Genomic DNA, 16,225 nt, shown 5'->3' with positions numbered 1-16,225 from the left:
AACTTATGGCTAAGATAGAAATTATAAACATACTGAGTCTGCACCGCTGAGGCAGTACTTTACTAACTTTACATCGCGACTCCCAGAGCTGCTAGTGTACCAACCTCAACCACACAGCTCTTTTGCTGGTCCATGAACTCAAAATGCATCACCATTTGCACGATCCCCATCATTAAGTGGTAATGGGTGTTACATTAAAGCCAGTAAGATGTTAAAACTCATATGACTCATTGTAAAGCAATTGAAGAATTTGATAGGGTGGTCCTTTATGATTCATATAAAATTGACCGTTAAATAGTCGCTGACTGATCAAGGGATGAACCCAAAATGTCGGTTTTTCTTTTGATAATCAACGCACAAACACATCTGATGTCAGTAGCGTCCATGTTGAAATTTAAGACTACAGCAACTATCCAGTCAATCGTTTGCGGAGCGCAAATGTCATGGCAACAATACCTTTCATTTTATCAAAACCTTTAAGTCACCCCTTCACACACAATTAAGTTAATATCAGATCATTCTGTATTGTTTTCGTATTTCTTATATTATTTTGCCCATCAGCCTCTGGTCTACTGTATAGGACGACTTTGCGAAGCTACAGTGAAAAAATGCATTCACAGGAACATTTACATCTCGTTGATCATGAATAAAAATTTCATCGATGACGAGGCAGGGAGTCTTATCAAGCTGATTGCGTTTATAAGCAACAACTTTGCTTCATGTTACGGATTTCAGGACACAATGCAGAATTATATTTAAGGGATAAGATGACGCTCGTTTACAAAAGTAACAAAATCGGACCGAAACTAAAGCAGACAAATTATTATCTGAATAAACTCCTAATAAGTCAGACGTATGTGGGTTTAAGCGATACCATAAAATTGTTTTAATATTGATTTTGTCATCAAAATCTGCCCCTTATATTCAAAACTAATTACAAAAATTATTAAATCTATTTAGATTTTAATTTGTTTAATTTTAAGAATCGAATTCTATTTCAACATTTAATTCTAAAACTATTAAATCGTTTCCGATTTAGTCCATTTATCCATAGGTGGCGACGTATCCAGTCTAATAATAAGCATTTATCGATCTTTTGGGGCCGTGCGTACCATTCATTTATCTCGCTTCAGTGCGTTTTTACCTGGACCAATCTCGGTACTCTAGAGGGCAAGGTTATGCGTATATATTTATCCCCCTTTGTTTTACCCCGTCAGCCATCGATCTGAGCGTTCTAATTTTGTTCTTGTTCTCCCGGTCTTTTGGTTTCCCGTTATTTTCGTCAGGGTTATTTCACCCCGATGGAGGCGGCGACCTGTGTTGTCATTCATTTCGTTGCTCTCTCGCATCTACATTTCGTCTTTTGTTCTCTTGTACGTTACGTGAACGACATATGTGACAGGAACACGTGTACATTTGAATAAGAACCGGCGGAAACTGCCCCCCGTGTTTGACAAAGGCTCAAGTAGAGGAAGACTATTGATCCTAATCGTGCGATGGTGTTATGATTTGTTTAAATATTAATTGCTTGGGAAAATGGGAATGACTAATATAGTAGGTGGAATAGTAATATTCATGATAGAGGTATGTGAAGGAAAGGAACACACAATCTGGAGCGAGGTCTGCATGTTCCACCGAGATCCAAACCACCCTCGGGGGTATTCCACTATTTGCCCTGGATTATGTATGTGAACCAGTCCTTTGAGATCGCTCTCTGATGTTCCGTCGATTTCGCTGCAAGTTTATCGATTTTACTAAACATTAAGGTATTTTAAATAGATTATTTCTAAATATATTAATTACTTAATTTTAAATTGACAATTAAATGAACTCACATAAATTTTGGAATACCAAGAATAAATTTTTAATTCCACACCTCGAGTTAACTCCATTAGTTAAGATATAGGAAGATATAAGGATTCCTTCGTGTTTTCTTTTCCCGTCCTGCGGGACTAGCAGTAGCCTCCTCACTGAATTCCAGTGATTGTCCAGTCTGTGCTCGTTCAGAACGTGCCTCGAATTTTCGAGAGGTTTTTATCTCGCGGTCTTCGTACTCTTCTGCCTTCCGTCATCAACGGCGTTGAGCATTGATTTTTTTTTGCTTTTGGTGGTGAAATCGGAGTCGTACGGCGTTCGTAATTTTGCGAGGAGTTATAAATGTATTGGGTTTCGTGTTTTCTAAGCGCATCCGTTCAGGCGATATTGCCATCGCTGTTGGTTGATCCCCGGAGGCCACTTTTAGAGCCAACTTCTAAGGTCGCTCAATTATCCTCGGAAAGTCTTCTAGACGTGAGTGTGATACCGTCTGCAAAATTTTCCGACCTAGAACAAAAAAAAAAACCTTAATGGATTTGGGAACCAAATCATCGAATCGATATTATGTTAAATTAGTCTTGATTTTTATTTTAAAACATTTTTATTTTATTTTTAACAAAGCAATCAAAGCATAGATATGAAATTTACAAGAATTATCGAAACGTATTTAAGCATGTCATTTTCCGCACACCAAACGTATCCTTTAATAAAGCCCAAGTTTTCTCCTCGGCGTTATCGTATTAAATCACCCTTCCCCCTTCATTTACGCCAACTATTCCGGACGAAGTTAGTCTCCAAAGCGAATCACTCGGTTGAAAGTTTTTTAACACGCGCTACTTACAAAAAAGTTTTTCAACCAGGACATGCTGCAAAAACCACCCGGGAAATTGTAAATGCAACGATGGACAATTTCGACAGCTAAAGACAAAATGTGATTCAGAGTCATATACCCCTTTGAAAATAAGGATCTTTGAAATTCTCGCCCCAAATTAGCCCCAAATTACTTGATAATCAGCCTTTAGGGTTTCAATCACTCGTCAACATCTAAATTTGGGTTATGTGTGAACATTGCAACAAATCTAATCGATGGACAGTTGTTATGTCAACCGCCACCATCATATCAGTCGTCATATTAGGTTCTATTACATTGATTATTAGTACAGATGGTGTTTAGCTTAGTGTGATAGCTTAAGGTAACTTACTAATTGCCCTTTTGATGTCTTTGTATGATATTATCAATCGTGTTTAAATCCAATACGGTTCACATATGTTGTGTGATAACATTTCTTAGTCATGGAACTTTTTGCAAGTCCCTGATAAACCCACCACCAATTTGTAGGTGGACCAAGATTCCAAATTACAGTGGTTGTCTGGTTTTGCAACATTTTTAGTTGGATTCGGGTTATTAGTGTATAGAGACATAATAAGGAATTTCGAATGTTAGAACAACTTTTGTTGCATGATTTTGACCAAAATATTCCAAAGACAATGTTCTGGCATAGACAAAATCATTTTTTATTTACGGATATAAAAGTATGTATAGCACTAAAACTAATGATATTTGAATGACACTTTTTGACCTAAGTAACTTTGACTTAGGTCAAAGTCCTAAGTGTTACTTTATTAAATTTTAACCTCCGTGAGAAAACTTTCAATCAATAATCCTTTATTTCAAAAACACGTGCTCAACTAATTAGGACAGAACAAATTTGTTAATGAAAAACACGAATTCGCTTCCATCACCTCACACTTTTTTTTTGTAGACAATTAATTTAACTTTGTGTTTTACCTTTTTGGTTTATGTTATAATTTTATTTAATAACCTCCAACAATAATTAAAAAACCTTTCTCTTTTCCGCTAACCACAATAACCCCTTTCACCTCAACCTTGCTATTTAAAAAAATAAACAATTGAATAACATTTCACTTATTATTCATTAATCCTCCTCAAGTGACCTAAAGCACATTAGAGGTCGCAAACGATCCTCGATTTGTAGCAACAACAGTCTACGAACTCTGTGGTACGCCTGACCCTTTTCTTGAAAGAGAAGCAGGAGGCGGTTGTTGTAGAACGGTGGCGGTGCGTTAACGGGGCACGATTTCGACAGACAGGCGGGTCGCGCGCAAGCAGGGCATCGTTGCCGCCGCCCCCTGAATCCGTTCAGTCGCGGCCAACGGTGGCGAATTCGACGCGTCCAAACCCGTTCGTTCGTTCCGATTGTGACGGTGGTGGTGGAGGCGACGTTACAGACGATCGTCCGGCGGCTATCGTTTCAGACCGTCGCGTCAACTAACTCGTCCCAATATTGGGGAGCTTGTTTCGACATGACTTTACGGTGAAGGTTTGGAAACGTGCTGCAAACTGGACGACTTCAGGGGCGGCGGCTGGAACGGTCATCTTATGTTGACGCACAGTCACAGCGATGGAGATTTTCCTGTTTATAGTCAAGGTGAGAAGGATTTGCTCTCTAAAGAAGAATCGATTTGGGATTATTTTTGTTAAAACATTTTGTTAGTTGAAACCATTTTGAGAATACAATTTTCTGTTGGGGAAAAAATTAATTTCTCTTTGAGAAAGTTATTCTTATCTTATTGGAGTCTCTGGTGTGCTTTTATATCGTAGTTAAAAGCCCGTATAATTTTTACGTTTCTTTCATAGTGGCACAGTCGTCGTTCTCGAGAAGCAGTGAGGGGAAGAAAAAGGGGAGGTGGGTCGTCTCTTCTCATCACTCTATTCCCAACTACTTTATCGCCATTCCGGGACTGCCTTAATAGGTCTTTTCAGGCCGCTCTTGCGCAACGAGCACTCCTCATTCAGCGACACCTACATTTTATACTTCTTCATTTCCCAAATGTATTACGTGAAGGTGTGTCCAAAACTATTTAGAAATTGTTGACAACTCCAAACGTACATAGGAAAAGAGCAATTTTGTTTTCAAAGTAATCATATTCTATACATAAAAGGAATGAACGAAAGTGCAAAAGAGTATAGTACATGTGTATTCTTTTAGCCTACTTTCAAGTAAACACTTATCCGTGGACAACAATAACATTATTCTATTTTCCCTAGAAGTGTGAAGTGGAAATCTACTTTCACCCACTTCTCACGTGTCTCGACTTCTTTGTTTCTTGTATGTTGGACGAATTTCCACGATATCGATCTTTTATCGTAGAGTGCGATCGTCAGCAATGTGGCCTAGACGTGAAATACTTCGTTAGGTTGGACAACCATTACAACACTCATCGAATCCAGATAAGATAAGATTAAGTGTCGCCCATTTGTTTTTCGGTAGTTGAATTCCGCGATCGCGTCGTGATGGATTCTTTTAAGAGACGATGGTCACGTTCGTTCAAAAGATCTACTTCTCATCATTCGACTCATTCCAGAGAAGGCATCGGGGATAGTGTTACTGAGTTAGTGGTTGAAAAAAGTGTATTTTACCGAGAATCTGCTACTGTGCCATCATCGCCCGTTGAGGATATTCACTATGATTTTAGTATGCTTTATTATCACTTTTATAGTAATTTAACCTGTTTTATTTATTTATCAAATATGTATTACTCACCGATAAAAATTTAAAAAAACAAATAATTGCGAACCCTTTCAAGACTTTGTAACGATTTTACAGATTTCCAAATCGGTAAACTTATCTTTAAATCAATATTAACAAAGTGATAAGTTTACTTAAAAATTAAAATGTTTCTGAAATTAATTTTAATGAAGTTAATTTCGTGTTTGTCATTGGGCATTATTTTAAGGAAACGTTTATCGATTGAAACGTTGACGGCGTCAGCGCGGATTCGATGGCTTTCGCCAACATTGTGGGTTAATTATCGTGACAGCAGAAGCGGAAAACCCGTTCAAAATCGACAACTTGTATCAAGGCGAGAGACGCCAACGCCTATCTTTTCTCGACGTCTCTTCTTGTGTCTTCCATCATATCTGGAGTGCTCGCGACGAGCTAATGATCGACCCCCTTGACTCGACGGTGGCACCCTTTTTGCTTGTCACATGACGACACTTGCGAAACCCGATGATAAGACCTTCTTTTGACAGCGACTTTGGTACTTTAAAACGAAACTGATGTGGTTGTCCTGAAATATATCTCACAAAATAATAAAATTGGAACTCGTCGTGTAAAAATATTCCACAACAAAGTAACTAAATCATCTGGAATAGCGTCTTGACAAAAGCCCGTGTCCACCATCCATCATGTATTCCTTCAATATATCGCAACACAAAGACCATGCTTGAAAGCCGGAGGAGCGTTGAAATATGACAGGTTAAATTAAATTTTATGCGATATCTGGGGCATGTTAAAGAGACGCTGATTGAAACTGTGAAGCACGCCCCGCCGTGAGATTCGATATTTTATTTAAAGAACGTCTCGAGATATAACCCTCATCGTAACCCTTCTTGGCAAACTCTTTCATTCTAAGCAGCTCTATGCGGAAATCCTCACGTATAAAAAAAAACAGTGTACGTACATCATACAGATATAATTTGTTATCCTATCAGCCTTCACTACTATTTTTAAAATACGTACGGGAACGATTTAGAAGGATGGAAAAACATTTATCATCACTTAAACTTCGTCGGTGGGGTGTGGGTAGAGGGGTATTTCACGGTTGACTACGCCACAATCGCACGACATCCATCCTGAAATCTACGAGACGGTCCATTTGTGCCGGAAGAAGTTTTAATTATCGTCCCGGTGATGAATACCGCTGATTTAACGCCCCAACGGGAGGCGTTGGTGAAGTCAGGGATTAAAAGGGACGATCTTCTAACTAATGGCCCCGATTTATCGAAAAAGTTTTAGATATCCAAAACTTTCAAGGTGGGAGTTGTATAAAAATATAAATCAATTTCATTGGAACGTTATCTGTACAATTCGAATCAAGATAGTGACATTTGAATTTAACTGGAATAATATACTGTTATTGCGTTAATTCTTCAATAAGTAATTTATTCTTAACAAAAATAAATATAATATTCTTTATCAAAACATTCTTAGCATATAATTTTCTACAATCTAAACCGAGTTAGATTATCGCTTGCTTGTGGTCAGAATTATATATCTTATGTTTGGAAAATGCAGTTTGTTTTAATAGCTCTTTTAATTATAAAACATGAATATGCATGTTGTTAGATCTAATGGTTATAATTAAAAAAAAGCATCCTTGTTATTAATAAAATTTTAATAGTCGATCAATACTTTATAATTAATGCGTAATTTCTATTTGTAACTTCATCACAATTACATTTACGCAATTATCCATTTTAACTCTGCAGTCTAGACTTGGTCGTTATAGGAACATTGCTCCGATGTTGACAGAATAAATGTCTCCTCGTTAAACAACTTCACAATTTTGGTTGGCTTGTTCATTAATACCATGAATATTCAACACTTCGTATCTAAATTATTATTAGAGCTTTGAAGTAGGGAATGATCCGCTGAAGCAAACTTCTAAATATTATTAACAATATTATGAAACTTTATTGGAATTTTTCTTGTATTGCTATAAACTCGCTCTCAAAAGGTCAACCCATTAAACTATATTACTCTAACACCATATTGCTCTGAGTTTAGCGAATATTTCTTGCAACAAAGATCGTTTCGAACCCGCAAGATTAATGGGCCGTGTAGGGAGGGGGGGAAGCAATTAAATTTACCGACATATGACCCCCATGACAAAGTACCGATACCTTTAGGTGCGCTTCTATTATCACGCTGTACCATGTAACATGGTGAGGCATAAAATCAAACTTGTAAAACGAAATCTTGGAGGATGTCATCTACGGATAATTTACATAAATATTCGATTTATTTTGTCGTGCTTCGAACAGGCGTAACAAAATCCGATGAGTTTTAGGGGATTTCGGAAAAATACCAATCAGATAGTATGATCGCTAAAATAAATGAGATATGTAATAAAACAAATATCTGAATGGTTTCAAATCCATAACGATTGATAGATTGTCAATAGTTATCAGTTCCATTAGGATCTTATGAAGCGTAAGAGATAGATCCACAGTGTAATGATTCGAGGAATATTAAGATAACATTTCCTTTCGGAAGTAAATGTCATGCATAAAATTAAACAGTGTTCGACTGATAAGCATAATCTTAGTTTAACGTTAACTAATATTTTCAAGACTACGATTATTGTTATCACTCTTAAAATTGTTACTTGTTGCTGGTTATAGACATCTTTTAGAAAGGATGCGGGCCTCGGTTTGAACTAACGCTGATAAATTTGTCTCAAAGCTAAGAGAGATTAATTCACTGTCTCTATTGACAACTTGATAAATATTAGATAGGTGTTAAATACTTAGAAGACAAGCTATAAGTATTGTTCGTCATATTTGGGGTGACCGACGTCTCCGAAAGTATTGTCCCAAGTAGTCACCTCCTAGATAACTATGTTATTAAGAGCAGATAAAGTATAGATATGATTCTGTACATGATGGCATAGAATTGTTGACAATAACTTGGGTTGTATGACAATAATTCGCTTACAAAACGCGAACGTATTGTTGTTTTCTGAATCTATTTGTCAGCTTGTTTCGTCGCCCATTCTGCACTCTTACAAGGATTGTCGTCGGCAGCACGTCTACAAATACATGATCACTTCATCTATAGATAAGACATCAATATCTTCAGTTTCTTCATAAGACAAATCCTATTTAATAATGCCTTTGTTGCTAAGGAATAAGTTAACAGGAACCTATTCAAGATGTATCGCGATTCAACATCTTCATCCAATCAAAACATGATTCCAAATTTGTGTGGTGTTGTTGTAATGCATTGTATAAATGTAGTGTTCATGGAAAGCAGTTTAGTTGATTACCAAGATTTAACTTTTGCAACCTAAGACATTCAAATATTTCTTATCTAGAATTCCATGAAGTGTATCTATTTAATTCCTCCCATACAATATTCCAGTGTCATTATGAAAATATGGAAGAACTTCTACTTCTATCTAATATTAATTGTAATTTGATAAAAATACAAAGAATATTGAAAAATGATGTTACAGGATACTTAAATTGGATACAGTTATACATGAATGAGTAAAATTCGCGTGCCTAAACTTTTTTGTACGTTAATTGGGTTAAACTACAATGGAATGTGTAAAACCGGAACAACAGATACAAATACACCAAAACGAGATTGCACATGTAAACTTTACCCTTTGTTGTTGCAGGTACGTGTGACGATTCCCATGGCAACGACGGTGAGTTACTCTATGTTTTCAGTAATTACATTTTGCTGATGATCTAACAAAACTGTTTGCGATTAGTTTTATAACAGTTTCTAACTCTAGTTTAGAAGTATTATTAACCTATAACGATTGCATCGTTTAAACTGAATTTGATATTTTTAATAATGTGTATTATTTACATCGGTAGCAACAATTCCTTTGAGTTTTATTTGTTCAATTTCCTTTTTATCCCCCAGGCACTATAAGTTTAAGTGGCTGGGGATCACGCGATGGCCAATTAAGATCAATTAGACAGCTCTTTCGCGGATCTCTGCAATTGTTCCAGTTTCCTCTAGCAGCAAAGGTCGCTTTATGCGATATTCAGTGGTGATACCAACCTTAAAATCCACTTTCGCCACTCCACTTTCCGTCAATTGCTATTCTTTCGGGTTAAGTGGTAGTTAATTATCTTCAAGGTAATTTACTTGTTGAAGAGCAATTACAGAAAGTGGTTCTCTTTGATTACTTTATTATTATAATTGGTAAGAGTATTACTCTAAAAATAATAAGTTTATGTTTGGAACTAACGTTTTATTGAAATTTTAATATAAAATGTCCGTTTGTATGCATTTTAAATGAAATTTTAATTGCAACCTATATTATTGTTGATATGGACTATTTTTAATGCAAAACAAAACGGACGGGCCATTTATTGTTCCACACTGAAAAATAAATTTACAAATAACATGCATACATGTCAACGAAATGCTAAAACTAAATATTACCCATATATAGAAAAGGTTTCAAAAGCTTTAAAACAGGTGGCATAAAACGCGTTTTATCGTTGCAGTTCAGGTAGGCAGGTGACGAAGCAGCTTACACACCTGTCATTTTGCAATTTCTCTTTCCGAAATGTCTTTCTGAGATATTCTTTAATAATAGCAATTTTTTTATTTATCAAAGCATTAAACAAGATAATAGTTTCAATAGAATTGAAATCGATTACTTGCATTACTGCGCTTAACTTTTAAAGTGACACTTTCTATCGGTTGCATTATGGTATCAAACCGTACCAAATTTGTGATGACTTTCACATTATTTGCCGCTTACTTGATGACCAAATGGAATAATTCTAAAAGTGGTTTATTTTAATCGATGTTTTGATAAAGTACATTTCTGGTGTTGACGTCTAGTCCCCTTATTCGGATGCACCCCTTTCAAGGAAGTAAGTCTAAAAATATCACGTCAGCTGCTAATGATGTTTTACAGCCCCATTCAGCCAATCCAAATAAGTTCATCTTTAATAGAAACATCTAAACTTACAGATGTTACTTGAGAATGTCCACTCGTTTTATTTCTTTTTTCAATACAAAGAATCTCGTAGCAGGTGTGACTGACTAAGCTTTAATTTATGCGTGTAGTACTTCCTTCTATTCCCTGATATCGAGTTGCATAACAATAAGTAAATAGGATAAACTTTGCCTGCAAATAAGCTGGTGATATTGATCGTGTCGTGTTTAGCGGTGTTTTGTGTTAATTATTATAATTGGATACCAAATGATCATTTTGTTTGAAAGTCACCTGCGCCCGTTTCGTAATCTGGGTTTTAAATTATACTGATTACGTCAACAAACTTTTACTTTAAACTTCATTGGATTAAAATTTATTAACATCATATGTTTTATAACAACGACAAATCACTTTGATTTAAAATATAACGAAAACACAAAACTCTCAATTTGAGATTGTTACGTTGAAGGTACATCTGGAGAGGAGAGGTCAATCTCCTCTCGAGGAAACTTGACTACCTACCTGTATAATATTGGCGCCGAAAGTGGATTTTTCGATATAGTGCAGCGACGCGCGCCACAAAACGGAAAAAAGACATTCTTGCGGCATTTGACTTCGATCTTCCGGTTGGTAACCACACGTCCCTTCCATATTGCGGGGGCGGAAAATCCGTGACGCCTTCTCTGCTCTTCTCCGGAAGGCAGTTGAGACATCGAACGGCAGCGCCATCGTCATCTTCAGGTGAGAGGTGGCTAAAAATAGAATCGTACGAGTATCTAGCTTCAATCTATCAATATATTCGATATCACCATTTTTAGAACTTCATTTAACTTCAAATGATATTATTTAGTTTTCTATTTATCTAATTCAATGCTCAACAACTGCAAATGTTTATTGGTGTAAGAAAGAATTATATTTAGGAACATACAATTTGCCTTAAAATTGTTTACTAAGTCTTTCTAAATCGTTAAAAAGTTGTCTCTCATGAGTAAACAATTCAAATAAGTAGGATCAACATTACCCAAAGACGAGCATTCTGTTCTTCCTTCAGTACATACACGGACGTTAATAGCAAGATAAATATAGTGAAAGATCAAACCACGCGTCGGAAAATATGTGAATTACCAGAAATGTATGACATTTTGCTACTATGTACATATATTACAAACGACGTATTTACTTTGGAAAGTAATGCAGTCTCTAGGAATGTCCTCACCATTACGGCACATACAATCTTTTTGTGTTAACTTACTTTTAAAATTAAAAGTCAGTATCTCTTTAATCTCTCAACAAAACTTATTTAGATTTAATACTAGAATCGTGCATCAACTAGCACGACTAACTAATTTTCAACTAACATTGTTTTGGAATTTGGCCGATTAATAATTAAATCTATTTGGAAATTGTTGAAAATATGTAGTTTCAAATGTTGACATTTCTTTCTGCGCTATTTTGTAATACTAAATGTTGTTGTAATTGAAACGTCCACTTCTGGTAATTATTGCCGATAAATATTGGATTACTTTATTTATACCGTATTATCTCTTTGTAGTATCATATTAATCAATATTTGACATGTACACAACATTTTGATAATGCAGGTTTACTACAAATGATTCATCAAGTTTTACAAGCATATTTCAGCAATTAATAAATGACGTGGCACTAGAAAGAAAAAATATTTTGGATTTTGAATACATTACTACAAACGCTTGAGGTGAGCTCCTCACATTACACGACGCACGCCCAAGCGGTATTCCAATTCAACCCATACACTTGCAGTTTATCTCGATCGATGCTGTGTTGTGGATGCATTGGTGTTATCCAAATCATATCTTTGAGGTACACAAAAGAACATAGTAGAGTGTAAAATCAGAAAATTTAGAAAGCCCCGAATTCAATACCAAATCTTGTTGCACATTGTCCAACTATGAATGAGTGTTTCGTTTAGTGGTTTAACTCTATTTTGTTGATAAATTTGGATACTTCATAGAATTCAATTCTGTTCGTTTTCTCAAGTTTATCGGATTGTAAATATTGTACTATATCTGTAAGATGCGGTTAAAATCGCAAAATTTTCAAAAAAAAGTTGCTGACACCAACTTTGTCTAACCACCTCCATCATTTCATCAGTAATTTATGTTTTCCGGTGGCTTTATGTTTAGTAATGGAGCAACTGTATCATATTGCATTCGGAAATTAGGTTCCACAGTAATAATCAATAAACAGCGCGCGTTTCACACAACGTTTTCTGCTACACTTAACACAACATGACATTTTGAATACTGACGTTTTTGAATGACCACGCTTTTAAACTTTCGTCAGTTTCCCAACTTAATAATTACATGTTTCATTATTTAATATCACATTTATAATAATTTTGAAATATATATTTTTAAAATTCAATGAATCATTTACATATTTTAGCTCTATACTTTAATTGTCTTTGTGATATGAGTATTTATAAAAGAAATTTTATTTATATGAAGTAATAATCAAGGTTGGTCTACACAAGATGTTGTTTGTTAGACATGAAAATAACCGCACCATCAATTCGGATGGCGCCAAAATAAACGTAGGAATGTTGAATGTTGTGGAGCAGTGTGCATCTTCGTTTTTGGACGGACGTGATAAACGTAAAAGGGGGAGAAATCCGAATTCCCTCGCATCTGAACCACCGCATTCAGCAGCCATCACCATAGTTACTAGACTCCCTCCCCGCGCTACATCACATCTCCAGTCATGCTCTATACTACTACAACAGAACGCCACCATAGAGAGAGGGGAACCGAGTTCAGTTTGTGCGCTGACCGTCCGAGAAGTAGGACGTCGTCGGTCACCGTTTGTACAGTGTCAACACGCGACGTTTACATTTATAAATACTAAGTCTTATAATATATATTTTCTCTTAATGTGTTCGTTCACTTTCTTTTGCCACTACGTGGTAATGTGATTTTCCTGTAGATTGTTGTTAGTGCGACGTTATGTTGAAAATATGTCTATTCAGATAAGTGGTGTATACTTGCTTCCGACACAAATGTTGCCGGAGAGGAGCTGTACGAACCACGGTGGTGGCGGCGGCGGAACCGCCACCGTCGTAACCGCCAAAACTAAATCCGTAGCCATCGTGGCTCCCCAGAGAAGCAACAGCCTGGATTACCTTAACTTCGAGGAAAAGAGACAGCTCATCGCATCGTCGCTATCTCTTTCGGATTTCTTGGCCGTTGGCGGTAATGGCAAGGAAATTAAGGAAGGTGTAGCTACGGTAATTGTGGGTAAGTTCAATTTTCAAGATGAAACCAACCAGATTTCAACAAAATTTACTTGAACACAAAAGGAATTTAATGAAACCCAACCCTAGGTTACTATTTAAATAGCAAGATCAAAAACAATAATATACATTCAAACAGTTAATGCAAGATTATATATTTTGCAATATTTAAATTAACACAAATAAATTGTGTGGGAGTCTATACATCTATTTTTCATTATGATACAATATGTCTACCTGGGAACATTTCAAATACCTATTTATTTTTCTATCACTTTTTCTTTCTTATATACCAACCTATTATATTAATAATGCATGTTATTACCTAATACTTTCCATTTTAATGTAGCCGATTTCAGAACTCACTTGTTGCAACTGAATTTGTTGACACACCAAATATCGTCTTGTTAAACAAAATGATTCACTGCTAGCTTACGTATCAAGGTCGTCAAAAGTTAAACATAGCTTCCTAAATGCATTATCTCGAATCAACATTTTATTTGAATACTTAGATCAGGTGATTAAAGTTTGTGTTAAAATTTATTATCTATTATTATATTTATAAGCAGATTCTTAAAATGTTTCTGTAATAAATGTTTTTGTAGTAATGTCGATAACCTTGAAAACAGTTTATATATGTTTCGTTATTTTGCTTGAGGCGTATTCCGGAATATGAATAGACGTGAATGTTTTAGTATGTATACGAGAAATTTGAATGCGGAATGTCGTAAAAACTCAAAATAAAACATAGGAAATATCGCTCGCAACATAATAAATAATAATTGTTGTTATGTGAGTTAAAGATCATGCTACGTCAGTATCATGACTCATTTGTAATAACTATCATAATTATTAATAATTAACTAAGCACGTGTTATCGCAAGTTAAGAATTTGTTTTCCGATGAATTGATACCTAATATAAGTAATGTGAAAGTTTATTGTATAGATTAATAAGGTTAACTATCAATTGCTAAATGAAATACTTAATTAAAATAAAATTAAGGAGAAAGCTGAAGTGATCAGCTTTAATAAAGAGGTCATACATTTTCACATTAAATCATCCATATATCATGTATGTCGTCAAAGTTAAGCCTTGATAATCCTTGAGCCATTAGTGAGCGTACAGAACTTCGTCGTCAAAGTTAAATTAGTGACCCAATTATTTTTTGAATTCAGTAATTAAGCAAAGCAAATTTGTGATATTATTAAACCTGTGATATAATATAATCATGGATTAGGAACACTTTCCTATGCAAGTGTTTCAGGAGGAATGAGAAACACTTTAACGTGTGGCAGTATAGATACAATATTTTTAAATTATTTTTAATTTTCGAAAAGGTGATTAATTTTCATATTTTTTTATTGAATGTTAAAAATACATACGAGCTTTTGTGTACTATTCCAACAGTCACACAAAAATGTGCTCGCTAGTTATTCGCACAAATATCACGCGAAAAATATTCCTTTGGAAATATTTCGCATATTGGATCAGTTAGTTATTTCTGAAATTCTTAGCATATCTTAGACATATTTTAAAAGTTAATGTCTTGATAAAATTATTATTTCAAGCTGTTTAAGAAAGTTTCCGAGCAGTTTTTTTTTCAAAATTTTATTACAACTTAAAATCGCAAAATTTGTTGGGTTGACACCACACAATACTGTTTTGGTTCAAAATCTTCTTGTATGCTACATCCAATAATATAGAATATTCTTTTTAAATCATCTGCCAACACTTAATGAATTAATTTTAAGTATATTAAGTTAAATTTCAGGATCAAGATATTTTTCAAATGATTATTGAAGTTCTGTTTTACGAGTAAAAGAATGACAAATTCTGCCGAGGAAATGACATTTCATAACATTTAATGGTTTGTGTGCCATACAGAGACAAAGTCTATACTATTCAATTCCCTTATACAGCTTTTATAGCTTTAGCGTTGAGCGCAATCTAATAAAATAAATGTGAAACAAAATATGTGGTGGTGAAGGATTACTGCACATTACTTTAAAATTTTTACATTTTTGACAAACATTAGCAACTAATTTTGAAATAATAGTGAGATAATGAAATTGCCTTGCGGAAACCATAAAACGGTTATCTCCAAAAATCGATTGTGATAACGTCTACTTAGAACATGTTATTTACTACACATTAACAAAATAACGTCCCAAACTTCGCTGACAGATATCATTAATATGGTGACATTAGAAATTACATGCTGTTATCAGTACTTTCTTTAATTGAAAATGTAATTGAACATTCAAAAATTAGAGATTTGCCAAAATGTACCTACATATTCCTTCAAAATGTAGGAAATGTTTCCTATGTTTCGATTGTGGTAAATAAAACCTAGTATCTGATCTAGCATAAGCGATACGGCGAAATAGCTGAGATACACATTTTCCGGTAAATGTGCACTTTAACCGATTGCACACATTCGTGTAATCTCGTATTAACAAAAAGAAAATTTATTGTATTAAAATAGAGTTAATCTTTAAGTACTTGACACACTGTTGCTTGTAATATACTTATAATATACTGTAAAGATAACAGCTTGTATAATTCTGGTTTCATTTATTTTATTATGTTTATTACAGACGTTATAAAAAATTAAACCTGAAGGTACATGGTGCTGCGT

General features: G+C 34.9%; 1 protein-coding gene and 1 long non-coding RNA gene across 9 annotated transcripts in view; one reads left to right on the top strand and one right to left on the bottom strand.

The window, feature by feature from the left end:
• LOC111426062 (phosphatase and actin regulator 2) overlaps positions 1 to 16,225 on the top strand; it is a 90,053-nt gene that overhangs the window by 2,529 nt on the left and 71,299 nt on the right. For 2 of the 8 annotated variants that reach the window (XM_071194252.1, XM_071194248.1), the window contains exon 1: positions 13,101 to 13,589. The exons of 1 other annotated variant lie outside the window; for it this stretch is intronic. In XM_071194252.1, coding sequence (XP_071050353.1) covers positions 13,310 to 13,589 — 280 coding nt within the window. In that variant the 5' untranslated portion in view covers positions 13,101 to 13,309. Of the gene's footprint in view, positions 1 to 4,082; positions 4,266 to 5,112; positions 5,313 to 9,027; positions 9,058 to 13,100; positions 13,590 to 16,225 lie in introns of those variants that run through there. 5 more of the 8 variants (XM_071194250.1, XM_071194249.1, XM_071194253.1 and 2 more) reach the window with 5 other exon arrangements.
• LOC139428992 (uncharacterized) lies at positions 939 to 13,117 on the bottom strand. The gene is made up of 3 exons (XR_011639698.1): positions 10,837 to 13,117; positions 1,836 to 2,322; positions 939 to 1,734 (listed from the first exon to the last, which is right to left on the bottom strand). It is a non-coding gene; the product is annotated as an uncharacterized lncRNA (long non-coding RNA).

Source organism: Onthophagus taurus, chromosome 2 (assembly GCF_036711975.1).
Source record: "Onthophagus taurus isolate NC chromosome 2, IU_Otau_3.0, whole genome shotgun sequence".
NCBI lineage: Eukaryota > Metazoa > Arthropoda > Insecta > Coleoptera > Scarabaeidae > Onthophagus > Onthophagus taurus.
The sequence above is the reverse complement of the archived record's forward strand: the minus strand, read 5'-3'. Positions and strand labels throughout refer to the sequence as shown.